The sequence below is a fragment of the Eriocheir sinensis genome, chromosome 2 (genome assembly GCF_024679095.1).
Source record: "Eriocheir sinensis breed Jianghai 21 chromosome 2, ASM2467909v1, whole genome shotgun sequence".
Lineage (NCBI taxonomy): Eukaryota > Metazoa > Arthropoda > Malacostraca > Decapoda > Varunidae > Eriocheir > Eriocheir sinensis.
In genome coordinates this window covers 30,981,993-30,998,521 of record NC_066510.1, presented here as the reverse complement: position 1 = coordinate 30,998,521, position 16,529 = coordinate 30,981,993, and the positions used below count along the sequence as shown (strand labels likewise).

The following is a 16,529-nucleotide window of genomic DNA, read 5'->3' as shown; positions in this document are numbered from 1 at the left end:
CCCGCCGTGCCCACCCGCCCCGCCGCCGCCTTCACCGGGAACACGAGGGCGGGGAGCGGCTGGGGCGGTGCGGGAACCAGACATACAGAAGAGGAAAGCCGACGGTACGGTGCAACACACACACACACACACACACACACACACACACAGCGCAGTGCCCGTGATGGTCAAATATATCAACAAAATAAAGCAGCAACACACACACACACACACATGAGGGACGGATGCTACTGATGCACAGCTGGACGACCCGACGACGTGACTCACTGGCGGGGCCGCCGGCCAGATGACCCAAGGGGAGGCACCATCCATGCCCGCAGCCGCCTCCTGCAGTGACTGTGGCGCCTGAATGCCCGGCCGCGACTCACCGTGCGCGCTGTGGCTTGTGACGGGGGGAGAGGGGGTAGCGGGATGCAGCTGCACGACTGTCGCGCGTCACTGCGGCGCCACGAGACGCCCTGCGTGCGGTGCCTCGCAGGCCCGTGACGCGTGCAGCTGCTTAGCCTCGCGTCGCGCGCCTTGGCTCGTCTGGTGGGGGTGGTGGAGTGTCTAGAAGAGCCCCTTCTTGTGCATGAAGGCCGGGTTGTCGTACGTCGAGGAGATGATGGACCGCGTGTCGCCGTGAGCCCTGAACCGCAGGCACAGGAAGGCCGACATGAGGCAGGACACGATGAGTATTGCCAGCAGCACGATGAGGGTGGCGGCGAAGCCTGGCGTCGACATGCAGATGAGACCCGTCTGGTCCTCCACCTGCGGAGCCACCAGCGTCGCCGTCTCGGACTCCCGGAGCTCCGCCTCGGTGCCGCCCTTCTTGTCCTGCACGAACGCCAGGTCGCGGATGGACACCACCTGAATCACGCGGTTCACTCCGATATCCTTCTGTTTGTCTGCTGGTGTTTCTTGCTCTTCTTCCTCAGTGCCTTCTTTCTTCTCTTCAACCTTTTCCTCGTTATCAACCTCACGCTTGGCTCGGCCCGCTGACACGGGCGCCTCGTAGCTGTCGCCGGGGATGATGCCGCTGTTACCGCTGCACTGCTCGGGGCACTGGTAGCGGCAGATCTGGATGGTGCACTGGAAGTGAACCTCCATCGAATCTGGGAACTTGAAGGCCTGGAAGTGAGCGTAGGAGAGAACAGACGCCGATGATCCGAAGTTCTTTATCTTGGTGAACTTGGACATGAGCTTGGGACGCGTGACGCAGCCGCGCTGGTCCACCAGCTGGATGGGCGCCCGCTTGCCGTCATGAGCCATGCAGTTGCGGACCAGCATGTCGAACTTGTTATCGTCGTCCTTAATGGCCAGCACCATGGTCATCGTCTGGCCGATTTTAACCAGGCCAGACACCTCTGAGGCCCACGGGCCCTTGCCTACCTGGATCTGCATCCAGCAGCCCACGTTGTCCCCGGCGAAGTCAGCGCGCACCACGTCCAGCATGTCCACGGGGAACGGCCGGAACGTGACAGACTTCTCGTACTGGTCGTGCCACGTGCACCGCAACTTGCGTGCCTGATCCCATACCTCCTGCACCTGAGGGTCGTATTGCACGACGATGGTGTTCTCGAAATAGGTGCCCGAGCCGCTCTGGCTGCCATAGCCGTAGAGGCCATTCTCCGTGTTTCCAGTGGTGCCGCACGCATTGATCGAGATGTCGAAGGTTGCCTGTGAGCGGCCCAGCCCCGCCGGCAGGTGGACGCAGTTCACGTTGCTATAGTGACCCTTGCTGAAGATAATGCCGTAGAAAGGCTTGTCAAAGGTGATGCTCACCTTCATCAGATTCTTCTCGCATTTGACATCGAGGGAAGTGATAATGGGCATATCTGGGGCGGCGGCAGGCCAGGGGTCAGCGGGCCCCAGGGCCTCGGGCGGCACGTAGGCGTTGGCTGAGCCAGACAGGTCGGCGTCGGGAGAGCTGAAGCCAAGGCCGTGGCCTCCGGAGGGGGGCGGCGGCGGCGGGCCGTTGTAGAGGGATTGTGGAGGAGGCGGGAGAACGTGTGTCCCGAAGTTTGTGGAATGGGCGCCCTGGAGGGGGGCAGGAGCGGCTGTGCCCCCGAAGACTTGTCCCTTGACGGCACCTCCGCCATGGTTCTTGCCTGCAGCGCCTCCGACAGAGAACACATCACCAGGTTTTGGGGAGCCGTAGGAGGAGGCGGCGGGAGATGATTGCGGCCGGGGTGGAGGTGGGCCAGTGTACTCCTGGTTAGGCGGATTAGAAAGAAGAGGAGAGTGTGGGCGGCCTGCATTGTCATGCTTAAGCCGAAGAGGAGGAGGGGGACCAGAGTAGCCGGCGCCGGGTGGGGGAGGGCGGAGCAAGGGCTTGCGTTGGCCGGGCACTTTGAGGCCGGGGACTACCGGCTGCCTCGCCTTGAACTGCGGCGGGGGCGGCGGCGGCGGAGGAACCTGTCGGAAGCGTTGTCGCTTGGCAGGGCCCTGGGGCTGGTGTGGCCCCTGGCCGGAGCCTTCCTTGGGTTTAGCGAAGGGCCTGCCGGGACGGCTGGGCAGCACCAGCTTGCCGGGGTACACAGGCACGTTGATGGGCACGGGGATGGCCATGGGGTACGGGTTCCCGACGGCCACGTGGCGGTCCACAGACTCCACCGCTATCTGGTCCTCCATCACTTTGCCTTGAAACTGGTGGTCGTCGTCATCGTCGGGAAGGGCTTCCGCCATTCGGTTCTGAGCCACATTAGGGTTGAGTTGGCCGGAGGAGTCGGCCGCAGTCTGTGTCTTGGCCTCATCGCCCTGCTCCTGCCCCTCGCTGCCCGCCACCTGGGGAAGAGACAACAGTGTTAATGATCCTCTTACACACACCCTACGGCACACCGCACTCTGGAAGCACAATATACAGACGCACACCACCAAATATATATACACGTTCTCTGTCAAGTTAGTGGAGGCTGGAGGAGCCCTTCCCAAGGCTAGTAAGGGTTGTGCCACTCCAGTCAGCCATATACACGAATCTGGCCCTTGCGTTGACAGACCCACGAGGAGGAAGGTCGTAACAGCCGCCGTGCTGGTTCTTACGTTGGAACAAACCCACTCCATAACACGTGGTCTCTCAGTGGTATTCAGAATTATCTTTTTATTTCTATCCATATAACTATTTATCCATCCACCTTCCTTGGGGTTAATAAGAAAATAAAAAGCTTCTAAGGAATCCTTCACGTGAACTTACAAAATAGGCAAAGCAAAGTAGCACGCAGAAAGCTTTCTACTTTCACTGCAGTCCAAAAACCTCCTTCTGATAACATCCTCCTCATCTCGCTTCCTCCTCCCTCCCTCCCTCCTTTCCTCCCCGTCGTAATCTCCTCTTCCTCTTACCCACCACCACCTCTACCCCCTCCTCCTCCTCCTCCTCTATTCCTCCCAGACTCAGAGTTCCCTACCAGCATCCCCTGACCCCGATATAAGCTGAAGGAGGAGGAGGAGGAGAGGAAGAGAAGGAGGAGGAGGAGCGAAACATTGTAGGAAGTCGAGGCGCATCGCTGGCTGGCTCGAGGCGATCATGTTCCGAATACAAAATGAGGAAGCGTCCCACAAACTTTCGCTCAGCCCCAAACGCTCCCTCCCTCCCTCGCTCCCTCCCCCGTCCGACTTTCTTACCAACTATGTAAATGATTTCTCGGGTTAAATCAGATTGTGCCATTGATAAAAATTCCTGGGTCATCGCTCTACTGGCAGGCATAGCAGCGACTTATATAGATAGAGAGAGAGAGAGAGAGAGAGAGAGAGAGAGAGAGAGAGAGAGAGAGAGAGAGAGAGAGAGAGAGAGAAACTATAATAGAGGGAAAAAGGATGCTGAGGAGAGGTGACAAGAAGAGGAGGGAGGTGTGAAAAGGGAAGGGGTGAAGTTTGTGATGCTGTCAACCAGAGGGGGTGTCAGGTAGGGGAGAAATACTAGGCAGGTGCAAAGTGGTGGTGGTGGTGGTGGTGGTGGTAGTGACACACATAACCACTCTTTCACTTCTTCTCTGGCCAAAGAACGAAGTCACTCAAGCATGCATCTCCTTCCTTCCTTCTTTTCTCTTCTTTCTCTTCCTTCCTTCCTTCTTTTCTTTTCTTTCTCTTCCTTCCTTCATTCATTTCTGCCCCTTTCATTATTCCTTTCTTTTTTTCTTCCCTTCCTTCCTTTCTTTCTTCCTTCCTTCCTCTTTTTTCTTTCTTTTCCTTCCTTCCTTCATTCATTTATTTCTCCCCCTTTCATTCTTTCATTCTTTTTTTCTTCTCTCGTTTCTTCATTCCTTACTTCCTCCTTTTTTTCTTTCTCTCTTCTTTCCTCCCTTCATCCTTTTCTTTCTCCTTTTTCTTCCTTCCTTCCTTCATTAATTAATTTCTACTCCTTTCATTCTTTCTTTTTTTTCTTCTCTCGTTTCTTTATTCCTTACTTCCTCCTTTCTTTCTTTCTTTCTCTCTCCCTTCCTTCCTTTCTTCTTTTCCTTCCTTCCTTCCTTCCTTCATGAATTTCTACCCCTTTCATTCTTCCTTTCTTTTTTTCTTCCCTTCCTTCCTTTATTTCTTTCTCCCATCCTTCCTTCCTTTCTCTCTCTCTTCCTTCCTTCCTCTCTTTTCCTTTTATCTGAACGTCTGTTTCTCTGTATATCTATCCTCATTGCTGTTTGTCTTTCTGTCTGTTTTCCATTTGTCTATCTGTCTCTGTACGTAATTTGCCTGTCTCTCCATGTCTGTCTGTCTGTCTCATGACCTAACCTGCCCCTTCCGTACCACTCTACCCTCCCCTTCCCCTCCTCTCTCCTCCTCCCCTTCCCCCCTTGCCCCCCATTACCCTCACAGGCCTTTATCACCTCTTTATGGCAGAGTTTACGACCCCGGACGCTTTTCACGGCCCAGAGGAAACAAAACCTTCACGTGGGGAGAAGGGGGGGGGGGGGGGGACTGAGGGAACCACCGCCTCCTCCTCCTCCTTCCCCGTGTCACCTTTGCTTCTAGTACAAGTCTCAGGTGCTCTCAGGTGCAAGCTTACCTGGGGAGTGATTAGTGTGTGTGTGTGTGTGTGTGTGTGTGTGTGTGTGTGTGTGTGTGTGTGTGTGTGTGTATGTGTGTGTGTGTGTGTGTGGTTGGCCTGTCATTATTTCATCATTAGAAGCGAATTAGAAAAGAAGAATAGAATTAGAATAGAAGAGGAAAAGCAAAGCACATTAGTATCGAAGAGCAAAAGATGAATGTTGATTTAAAACAAATGGTTGAATAGTTAGGTAAATAGAAAGATAGATAGATAGATAGGGAGATTAAAAAAGCTTATTTCCTTGATAATTTTAGGACCAAATATGCTGTTTTTGTGTTCCCATTTTTTTAACTTAACTTAGGAAGAAGAGGAAGATCAGGGATTAATGAGGAAATATAACACACGACGCCTACCGCTTTATTTACAAGATATCAAAAAAAGAATAATAAATCATATCCCCCACCTAATCAAGCCTACGATTAGCATAGTTATCTGAGGGGGAGAGGGAGTGAAGGGGGGAGGGGGAAGAGGGGGAGGGGTCTACAGGACCGTCTAGAGAAAAAAAATATATTGGACTTATTTCTTGAAAGCGTAAAAAATGTGAAGGAAGACAATATATTCCATTTAGTGTACGATTAGGAGGGAGGGAAGGAAAGAGGAAAGGAGGATAGGAGAGAGAGAGAGAGAGAGAGAGAGAGAGAGAGAGAGAGAGAGAGAGAGAGAGAGAGAGAGAGAGAGAGAGAGAGAGAGAGAGAGAGAGAGAGAGAGAGAGAGAGAGAGAGAGAGAGAGAGAGAGAGAGAGAAAGACGCAATGAAAGGTCTGCAGAAGGCAAAATATTGAAAAGGGAAATAAAGAAAAGTAGAAAAAGTGCAAAAATGAGAAAAACAGGAAAGGAGGGCAGGAAAAAAAATGAATGAGAGAAGTTAAGAAAAAAAATTAAAAAGAGAGAGAAAGATGTAATGAAAGGTCTGCAGAAGAAGGCATGTGAAGGAAAAATATGGATGTAGAAAATAAAAGGAAGGTAGAGAGAGATACAATAAAAAGGAAAACAGGAAAGGAGGGCAGGAAAAAAATGAATGAGAGAAGTTAAGAAAAAAAATAAAAAGAGAGAAAGACGCAATGAAAGGTCTGCAGAAGAAGGCAAAATATTGAAAAGGGAAATAAAGAAAAGTAGAAAAAGATCCAATAAAGAGGAAAAACAGGAATGAATGAGAACAGTAAAAAAACAAAAACAAAAGAAAGACGCAGTGAAAGAGAAGGACAGAAGAAGGTATAAAAAAGCAAAAAAAAAAAAGATGAATGAAATAAAAAAAGAAAGAAAACGATGCCGTAAAAACGAAAACATGATACAATGAAAACAACAACAACAACAACAATACAATCAATTAACCATTCTCTTCCCTTCCCCTTATTTTTTATCCACTTCTTCCCTTACATATAATCAATCGCCCCTCCTCTTCTTCTCTCTCCTTCCCTATCCTCTATGACCTTCCTCTTAACACGACTAATCTCCCCTCTTTTTTTTTTTTCATTTATTATCTTCCTCTTCCCTTTTGTAATCAGTCTCTCTTTTTCCTCTTTCCTATCTTCCTCTTCCCCTCCGTATTCAATCAACTCTCTCCTCTTTCCTTCCTATTGTTCTTCCTCTTCCTCTTCCTTTTCAAAATTTGTCTGCCTTCTTCCTCTTTCCAGTCTTCCTCTTCCCCTCCGTATGCAATCATCTCTCTCCTCTCTCCTTCCTCTTGTTCTAAATCTTCCTCTTCCTTTCCAAAATCAATCTCTATCTACTTCTTCCCCTAACACAATCAATCCCCTCAACTCCCCAACAGCAAGTATCTATCCCCCCCCCCCCCCGCTCCCCCACCAACACCCCTTGTTACCCCCACCCCCTCTTCGACTGATTGACTGACTGACTGACTGACTAGCGAGGCGTGACCCAGGAAGACGCTGCTCCAGTTCCCATGAGTCCCGTACTTGTGTGGGGTTAAGAGGGGGGGAGGGAAGGAGGGGGGAGGGAGTGAAGTTGGGGGGGGGGAGTGAGGTTGAGGTAACGTGGTGTGGAGTAAGAGGAGGAGGAGGAGGAGGAGGAGGAGGAGGAGGAGGATTGATGTTGGGAGTGGAGTGAAGGGAGAGGAAAAGAGGGAAGGAGTGAGGATTAGGAGTGGAATGAAGTGGAATGCTTTGGGAATAATTAAAGGAGGGAAGGAAGGGGCAGGAGGGGGGGAGAGAGAGAGAGAGAGAGAGAGAGAGAGAGAGAGAGAGAGAGAGAGAGAGAGAGAGAGAGAGAGAGAGAGAGAGAGAGAGAGAGAGAGAGAGAGAGAGAGAGAGAGAGAGAGAGAGAGAGAGAGAGAGAGAGAGAGAAGAGGAAGAGCAAAGTGGAGTCAGGAGTGGAGGGATAGGAGAAGGAAGGGGAGGGAGAGAGGAAGAAAGAGAAGAAATTGGAGGAAATGGAGAAGGAAAAGGAAGAAAAAGCAGGAAAAGTTAAAAGATACACCAAAAGGAAGGAGGAGAAGAGGAGGAAAGAATAGGAGGAAGAAAGAACAGAAGACAGAAAGGGAGGAAGGGAGAGCAGGAAGAAAAGAAAATGGCGAGAAATTAAAAAAAAAATAACGAAAAAAGGAAACAAGAACAAGAAGGAAAAGGAGGAAGAAATATCAGAAGGAAAGGAGTGAAGTCAGAAACGAAGGAGGGGAGGAAAGGAGAGCAGGAGGGAGGGAGGAAAGGAGGGAGGGAGGGAGTATTGGCTGGAAGGGAGGAAAGGAGAGGAAGAGGGAGGGAGGAAAGGAGGGAGGGAGGAAAGAAGAGCAAGAGGGAGGGAGGAAAGGAGGGAGGGAGGGAGTATTGGCTGGAAGGGAGGACAGGAGAGCAGGAGGGAGGGAGGAAGGGAGGGAGGGAGGGAGGAAAGGAGGAAGGGAGAAAAGAAGAGCAAGAGAGAGGGATGAAGGGAGGGAGGGATGGAGGAAAGGAGGAAGGGAGGAAAGGAGAGCAAGAGAGAGGGAGGAAAGGAGGGAGGGAGGAAAGGAAAGGAAGAGAGAGGGAGGAAAGGAGGGAGGGAGGAAAGAAGAACAAGAGGGAGGGAGGGAGGAAAGGAAAGGAAGAGGGAGGGAGGAAAGGAAAGGAAGAGAGAGGGAGGAAAGGAGGAAGGGAGGAAAGAAGAACAAGAGGGAGGGAGGGAGGAAGAGAGGGAGGGAGGAAAGGAGAGGAAGAGGGAGGGAGGAAAGGAGGGAGGGAGGGAGTATTGGCGCACTTGTCACAGTAAATACAGGTTTGCGGAAACGTCTGCTGATCATTTGCGACAGGAGGAAGGTCAAAGAGGAGGAGGAGGAGGAGGAGGAGGAGGAGGAGGAGGCACACAGGAAGCCAGGAAAGGGGTGGAAAAGCCAGGAAATGGGAGGAAAATGCCAGGAAAGAAAAAAGGGGAGGAAAAGGGGGAGGAAAAAGCCAGGAAAGGGGAAAAAGGGGGAGGAAAAAGGGGAGAAAAAGCCAAAAAATGGGGGAGGAAAAAGGGGAGGAAAATGGGAGGAAAAAGCCAGGAAAGGTCATAGAGGAGGAAGAGGCACACAGGAAAACAGGAAAGGGGTGGAAAAGAAAGAGGAAAAGAGGAAAGAAGAGAGGGAAAGGAGGGGAAGAGAAACAATAAGAAAAGGAAATGGATACAGAAGACGAATAACGAAAGGAAAAGAGAGAAAAAAAGAAAGAAAGAAAGAGGAAGTAAGGAAATGGATACACAAGCTCAATAACGAAAGGAAAATGGAAAGAATAAAGGAAGAGGAAAGAAAAGGAGATGAAAAGGATAAAAAAAGAAAGAGATGATTTTTAAAAGACGAGAGAATGGGAAAGATGAAGATGAGAGAAGGAAAAGCCAGAGAAAAGAAAAAGAAGGAAAAGAATATCCGAAGCAACGGGGGATGAAAAGAACGAGAGAAAACATTTGGAAAGCGAAGAAGCAGAAAAAAAAGAAGATAAGAAAAACAGTTGAAAAGAAGAAGAGACGAAAGGAAACAGAGGTAAGGGATGGGAATAGAAGGAGGAAGAGAGAGAGAGAGAGAGAGAGAGAGAGAGAGAGAGAGAGAGAGAGAGAGAGAGAGAGAGAGAGAGAGAGAGAAGCGCAGGATGTGTGTGTCTGTGTGTGTGTGTGTGCGTGTGTGTGTGAAGGGGGTATACAGGGTTAGGAGATAATTAAAATGCTTCTTAATTAACATAGTAAGTGAGTGAGTAATTAAACTTAACAAGAAAGTGGCAGTAAAGTCGTTTTATGAAGAGAGAGAGAGAGAGAGAGAGAGAGAGAGAGAGAGAGAGAGAGAGAGAGAGAGAGAGAGAGAGAGAGAGATTCGTCCTACATCCTAAAATGCAGGATCATGCTTCTTAAGAGTGTATGTGAACCCCTTTCCATCCAATCCTCCATCTGCATCTGTCCCTTTCTCTCTCTCTCTCTCTCTCTCTCTCTCTCTCTCTGTGTGTGTCTGTGTGTGTGTGTGTGTGTGTGTGTGTGTGTGTGTGTGTGTGGAATTCGGGTCATCATCAACGCACCATTCTTTTTTTTCTTTTTCCTCGTCATCCGCTTCCTCCTCCTCCTCCTCCTCCTCCTCCTCCACCTGTTACTATGCCTTTTTTTTGTCTTTACTCTGATGGGTCGTAAATTTCCTCTACCTGTCGCGGCAGCATCTTCCTCCTCCTATACTCTCCTTACGTACTGGATTTACTACGAAGACGATGATGATAATGACGGCGATAATGATGGTAATGGTCAGTACTCTTCCCCTCTTCGTCTCCTTATTTTTGTGTGTGTGCGTATGTGTGTGACAACTGGGGTAGGGGGAAGGAAAAGAAGAGGGACGAGGAGGGAGGGGGGGGGGGGACATGCCAGAAGACAAACCCCATCACCATCATCATCATCACCATCATCATCATCATCATCAACATCTCTGACCTCCTGTAATACTTCCCTTAATGAGCAGACTCGCTATCAAAAGACACCGCCGTCTCGCTATTCTTCTTTTCTCTATAACTTTTTTTCCTTCCTCCGGTTTTTGTCGAGATCAGGCTTTTATTGTGTCGACGTGGTGGCCGCGCGGGCTGGCGAGGGAGGAAGCGAGCGAGGGAAGGAGCGAGTTAGAGAGAGGCAGCGGTGGGGGGAGGGGGGGAGGAGATTGTCAGGTAGCGAGGTATACCCTATATTCACGTTAGCTTGGCAAATAGGCCACGCCCACGACAGTAAATGCATGGGAGGGAAAAAAGGAAGAAGGGATTTGAGAGAGGGAGAGAATTGAGGGAGAGGGGGATGTAAGAAGTTGAAGTGGAAGGAAGGAAGGAAAGAGGGATTTGAGAGAGGGAGAGAATTGAGGGAGGAAGGGAGGTAAGGAGTTGAAGTGGGAGGAAGGAGGGAAGGAGGGAGGGAGTACGAGGAGAGACAGTAGGGAGGAAAGAATTGGGGACAGAAAGGGAGGAAGGGAGGAAAGGAGAGTAAGAGGGAGGGAGAAAAGAAGGGAGGAGAGTGAGAAGGGGAGACGGAAAGGAGGAAAGAATTGGGGACAGAAAGGGAGGAAGGGAGAGCAGGAGGAAGGGAAAAAAGAAGAGAAGGAGAAGGAAAAACGGGAAGGAGGAAAAAATTAAAGACAGTAAGGGAGGAAGGGAGGAAAGGAGAGCAAGGGGGAGGTAGAAAAGAAGGGAGGGAGGGAGAGAATATGAAGAATCCACCAACAAGATTTAACCTTTCCGAGCATCGACCAGTCACAAGCAGCCTTAGTCAGAGGGGGCGTGGCTTGGCTGTGGCTTAACCAATGGCAGACCCTTGATGGAGAAGGGGGAGGGGCTTATTTTCGCAGCTTAAGTGAACAGAGTAAGTTAGCGGGAAGTAGCAGCTTAGCCAGTTCTAGCAAGTTAGTGAGTGAAATATTGGGGTAAAAACCCGCTGAGAAATATGAGATGGGGTTTTTCGAATTCATTTAACCCCTTTGCGGATTTCCTACAAGAAGACCTCACCAAGCTACAGAGATGGAACAAAGTGTCTGCTATAACTCAATGAAGAAAATGTAAAGTCATGCACCGTGGGAGGGGAAATCCAGCATACCAATACCACATGGGAAACACTCCACTATTCACCACAGAGGTAGAGAAAGACCTGGGACTCGATATTACCAGGTTACCAGTGAAGGCAAAATCCGTGCCATTCGCAACGTAGCTACGGGTTAATATATATAGAGAGATAATAAGATTAGTTTTAGCTGTTTAAATATGCATAATAACATCCTTTTCTTTATGCTAAGGGTATAAAATGGATTAAAAATAACGTGTTTGTAAGATAAAGTAATGTAGCAAGTAGCGAAATTAGAGATAGCAAGTAGCGGAGTAGCAAGCGTCCAAGCCAGCGTTGCCAGATTATCGTATTCACTACATTGTATTTATAATTTCTAAGCCTCAAATTATCTCACCTACAGAAATAACGTAAGAATATTAAAGTTAGCCTTAAAACTTTTATTCACTGATGTTTGCTTGTTAGTTTTTGCTATAGATATCAGTCAGAAACTACGAAAATACAATACGGTGTGTACGATACTTTGGCAACCCTGGTCCAAGCACACATATTTAACAAGGCTTTCGCAGGCGTTTCAGGCATTTCCAGGGGTAGCCTAATGACCCTGGTGGTAGTCTGACCCTTCTTCTGCACCATGAACGTGAAAAAACACTCATAAAAGCCCGATTTATCTCCATTTCGACCTCTGAAAGTAGTTGGTGTGGAAGGTGGAAGCGTCGCATTTCCAGGGGTAACCTAATGACCCTGGTGGTAGTCTGACCCATTCTTCTGCACCATGAACGTGAAAAAACACTCATAAAAGCCCGATTTATCTCCATTTCGACCTCTGAAAGTAGTTGGTGTGGAAGGTGGAAGCGTCGCATTTCCAGGGGTAACCTAATGACCCTGGTGGTAGTCTGACCCTTTCTTCTGTAGCTTGAACGTGAAAAAACACTCATAAAAACCCGATTTATCATCTTTTCGGCCTCTGAAAGTAGTTGATGTGGAAGGTGGAAGCGTCTGAAAGCGACCTTAACTCCTCCCTACACTTCTTTCTTTTTTTTACAACAAAGGAGACAGCTCAAGGGCACCAAAAAAGTAAACAATAATATATAAAAAAGCCCGCTACTCGCTGCTCACAAAAAGAATCGAAGTCCAGTTTATAAAGGTTCTAATCCCCAGCCTGAAAGTTGCAAGGTAGCCAGCCAGCCGACGAGTTAATGAGGCAGCAAGCGAGCCAGCGAGCCTTTCCGCCCACCGAGATCCAGGAACGAGGCTAATTGTGCGGGTGGCCCTCTTTTGGCGCGGCTCGTCTGCTGCTGGTAGTAAACAAGAGAAGGGGGGGAAGGGGAGAGAGGGGGGGGGGAGGAGGGAACAGAGTACACGCAGACAAACAGAAATGAAAAAAAAGGAGAAATGAAAAGGGAGATGAGAGAGAAAAAAGAGAACAAGAACGAACGATATGGAAGAGAAAGACGAAAAAAAGCTGCAGGGATGAAAAGAGGAGAGAGAGAGAGAGAGAGAGAGAGAGAGAGAGAGAGAGAGAGAGAGAGAGAGAGAGAGAAAGCGTCTGTTGTTGATCTTACAAGACCGTATATATATAAAACGAACAAGCTACAAAAAAAAATTTCTCCGGCACCGTCTCTTCGTACGCTAGTAAATCATAATCATAGGAATACACAGACGGTAAGCAGGGAAGGAGGGAAGGAGGAGGGGGTGGAAGGAAGGAGGAGGAAGGGGGAGGTCCAATTATACGCAAAGACCAACATAGAGCGCATTTAGCTTGATGTTAAGAGCTCCATAGAACCGTTACTGAGGCTGAGAGATTTCACTTTCCCGGCATCTCATAAATAACGGTGTGCAGGAGGAGTTGAGAGTAAGGGGAGGGAGGGAAGGGGATAAGGAAGGGAGGGAGGGAGTTGAAGTGGAAGGAAGGAAGGAGGGATTTGAGAGAGGGATAGAATTGAGGGAGGAAGGGAGGTAAGGAGTTGAAGTGGAAGGAAGGAAGGAGGGATTTGAGAGAGGGAGAGAATTGACTGAGGAAGGGAGGTAAGGAGTTGAAGAGGGGGAGGAAGGAGGGAAGACAGGGAGTGATCTAAGTACAGGAACATATATTGAAACCTTAATCTAATCTCTTAATATAAATACATAACGATATCCTCACCTATCCTAACCTTACCTAACCTTACCCAACCTTACCTAACCTAACTTAACCTTACCAAAACAATCCCTAACCTAACCTAACCTTCGCCCTCTTTTTCCCTCTCTTTCCCTCCCTTCCCCATCCAATTGAACCCCTTCCCCCCCATACAGTTAGAGTTAAAAGTGTCTTACCCAGCCTTACCTAACCTAACTTAACTTTACCAAAACAATCCCTAACCTAACCTCACCTCCCCCTTCTTTCTCCCTCTCTTTCCCTCCCTTCCCCCTCCAATTTAACCCCTTCCCCCCCTCCCATACAGAAAGAGTTAAAAGTGCCAAACCCAACCTTACCTAACCTAACTTAACCTTACCAACACAATCCCTAACCTAACCTAACCTTCCCCCTCTTCTACCCTCTCTTTCCCTCCCTTCCCCCTCCATTTCTCCCTCCAATCTAACCTCTCCCCCATATAGAAAAAAGTTGAAAGGAAGGGGAGGGAGAAAGAAGGATGGAGGGAGTTAAGGGAAGGGAGGGAAAGAAGGGAGTGAGATAATTACAAGCAGATATACACATAGAAAGCTAAATATGATCTCTCAATATAAATAAACAACGGTATATATAAGGAATTAAAAGTAAGGGAAGGGAGGGAAAGGAGGGAGGAAGGGAGAGAGTGGGAAGGGAGTGATCTAGGTAATATACAAGCAGATTTATAGGTAGAAAGCTTAATATAATTCTACAAAGCCATATGACTCTTTACAGCAGGCAGGAGATTTCACTTTTGCGGCGTCTGCATTCTTGATAAATTACACTAAACATGAAGGCGTGAGAAGAATCAAATAAATGGACGTAATTAAGTCTGTCTCCTCCCCATAAACATACACTTTATATTTATCCATTTGTCTAACTATCTATCTATCTATCTATCTGTATATCTATCTGTCCATCTGCCTGTCTATCTTGATTCTAAAAAATAAAAAAAATAAAAATAAGCTCACTAGACTTTGACACTATAGCTTCGTCTTATACAGCCCGAAAACAACAACAACAACAACAACAACAACAACAACAACAACAACGGCACAACTTCGAATGGATGAATGAAGTACGTTAGTGCGAGGCCTTGTGTGTGTGTGTGTGTGTGTGTGTGTGTGTGTGTGTGTGTGTGTGTGTGTGGCACGCGGCCCGTCTTGTCGCCTAGTGCCGCCAGAGGGCCTCCAGGGCACCCCCGCGGCCACAACTGAAGCGCCTCATCAGGAAGTCAAATGTCAGTCACTCACAACCTTGGGAATTCGATGCTACTCCAAGCCACCTCCTCCCGACCCCGACCTTCCCTGCTCTTTTATGCATTCTCCCTCCCTCTTCCATGCAACGACCTCCACCCCGACCATCCTTTCTTCCATCGAGGAGGAGGAGGAGGAGGCGGAGATGGAAAGCAAGGAGGAGGAGGATAATCGTGATACAATGAAGAAGATAAATGACAGGGAAGGTGAGAACGAGGAAGAGAAGGAGAGCAATGAGGAAATAGACAAGAGAAAGGAAGGAGAGAACGAGGAGGAGGAGAACTACGAGAACGGACGATATGGAGGAGGAGAAAGACGAAAAAAGAACTACAAGAAAATTAAAGATGAGGGAAAGAAAAAGGTGACGATGGAGAACGAAAACAAAGAAGAAAAGGAAGAAAAGGAGGCGAAAAAAACAGTTGGAAAAGAAGGATAACAAGAAATACAACTTAGACAAACACTAAATAACAAAACATTCGACTTAAGACAATGAAATAGAACATGGAGAACGAGAACAAAAACGAAGGACAGGAAATGAAGGAGAAGAAGGAAACTGATGAAAAAGAAGGATAAGGAAAAGAAGGAGAAGAAGGAGACTGATGAAAAAGAAGGATAGGAAGAAATACAACTTAGACAAACACTAAATAACAAAACATTCGACCTGAGACAATGGAAGGAGGACATAGAGAACAAGAACAAAAACGAAGAGCAGGAAAAGGAGACGAAATAAAACTGATGAAAGAGAAAGATAACAAGAAATACAACTTAGACAAAATCCTAAATAACAAAACATTCGCCCTCAGACAATGGAAGGCTACCAGACTAATGCATATCACATAACTTACCCGCTGGAGGGAGATAAGCCCTAAAAGAGAGAAGGAGAAGGAGGAGGAGTCAGGGAGGGGGAGGAGGCGTCGGTTCAGAAGACAATGCGCCCTCCATGACACATAACAACCCCGGTGACCATGTGTCCGACCGCGAGACGCTGCATTAACCATTAGGGACAAAGGTATGTATCCAGGACACGGCTTATAGGCAGTACCACGCATTCGGGACACGCACACACCCACATACACACTCACACACACACACACACACACACACACATACATATACACGGACACACACATGACACTTCAGACGAGGGAAAGATGAGTAAGCAGAGGAAGAGGAAGAGGAAGAGGAAGAGGAGTGTTATTCTACTTCTTTAAGTCTCGATTGATCTTTTTCCTCTTAAATTATGATAGGAGAGAAGTGGGGGAAAAACTGCATCTTTGGTCCTAAGTTCATCAAGGAAGTATGCTTTTTAATCTCTCTCATTCACTATCTGTCTATCTATCTATCTATCTATCTATCTAGTTGCCTCTCTATCAGTCTATCTATCTATCTATCTCTCAATCTACATATCAATCTCTCTATCAATCTATCTGTTAATTGAAGCAAAGGAGACAGAGAAACAGAATAAAAGTCTCTCTCTGTTTATTTATCTCCCTATCAATCTGTCTGTCTGTCAAGCTGCCTCTCTCTATATCAATCTGTCTATCTATCTGTCAATCTACATATCAATCTCTCTATCAATCTATCTGTTAACTGAAGCAAAGGAGACAGAGAAAGAGAATAAAAGTCTCTCTCTGTTTATTTATCTCTATCAATCTGTCTGTCTGTCAAGCTGCCTCTCTCTTTATCAATCTGTCTATCTATCTGTCAATCTACATATCAATCTCTCTATCAATCTATATGTTAACTGAAGCAAAAGAGGGCAGAGAAAGCGAATAGGAGCAAAAAGATGTGGACCGAGTCATTTTTCGGTAGTTAGCATCCATGATTTGAAGGAATAGGAAGGAACTTATAACTCTTTACACAAAATTACCAAGGAGACGACAGCTATTACCCCACATCACGGAGGGGAGGAGGCAGCGCGAAACGACCATCTTCACCCCACCATCATCACGAGAGGCGTAAAAGATGGGGATGAGATGCAAAACAGAATGAGAAAGAGAGGTGGAGAGAGATTGAGGTGGGAAAATATTTAAAGGGAGATAGAGAGGGAAAGAGAAGAGGAAAGATGAGAAAGAGGAGAGAGGGAGAAAGGAAGGGTGAAGAATAAAGAAAATGAGGAACAGAACAGAAGA

The 16,529-nt window shown here is 47.8% G+C and overlaps 1 protein-coding gene across 1 annotated transcript in view; it reads right to left on the bottom strand.

The window, feature by feature from the left end:
- Positions 1-201: 201 nt before the first annotated feature.
- LOC127002675 (uncharacterized) overlaps positions 202-16,529 on the bottom strand; it is a 56,120-nt gene continuing 39,792 nt past the window's right edge. The window contains exon 3 of the mRNA XM_050868728.1: positions 202-2,766. Within this exon, the coding sequence (XP_050724685.1) occupies positions 550-2,766 (2,217 nt within the window). The 3' untranslated portion in view covers positions 202-549. The remainder of the gene's footprint in view (positions 2,767-16,529) is intronic.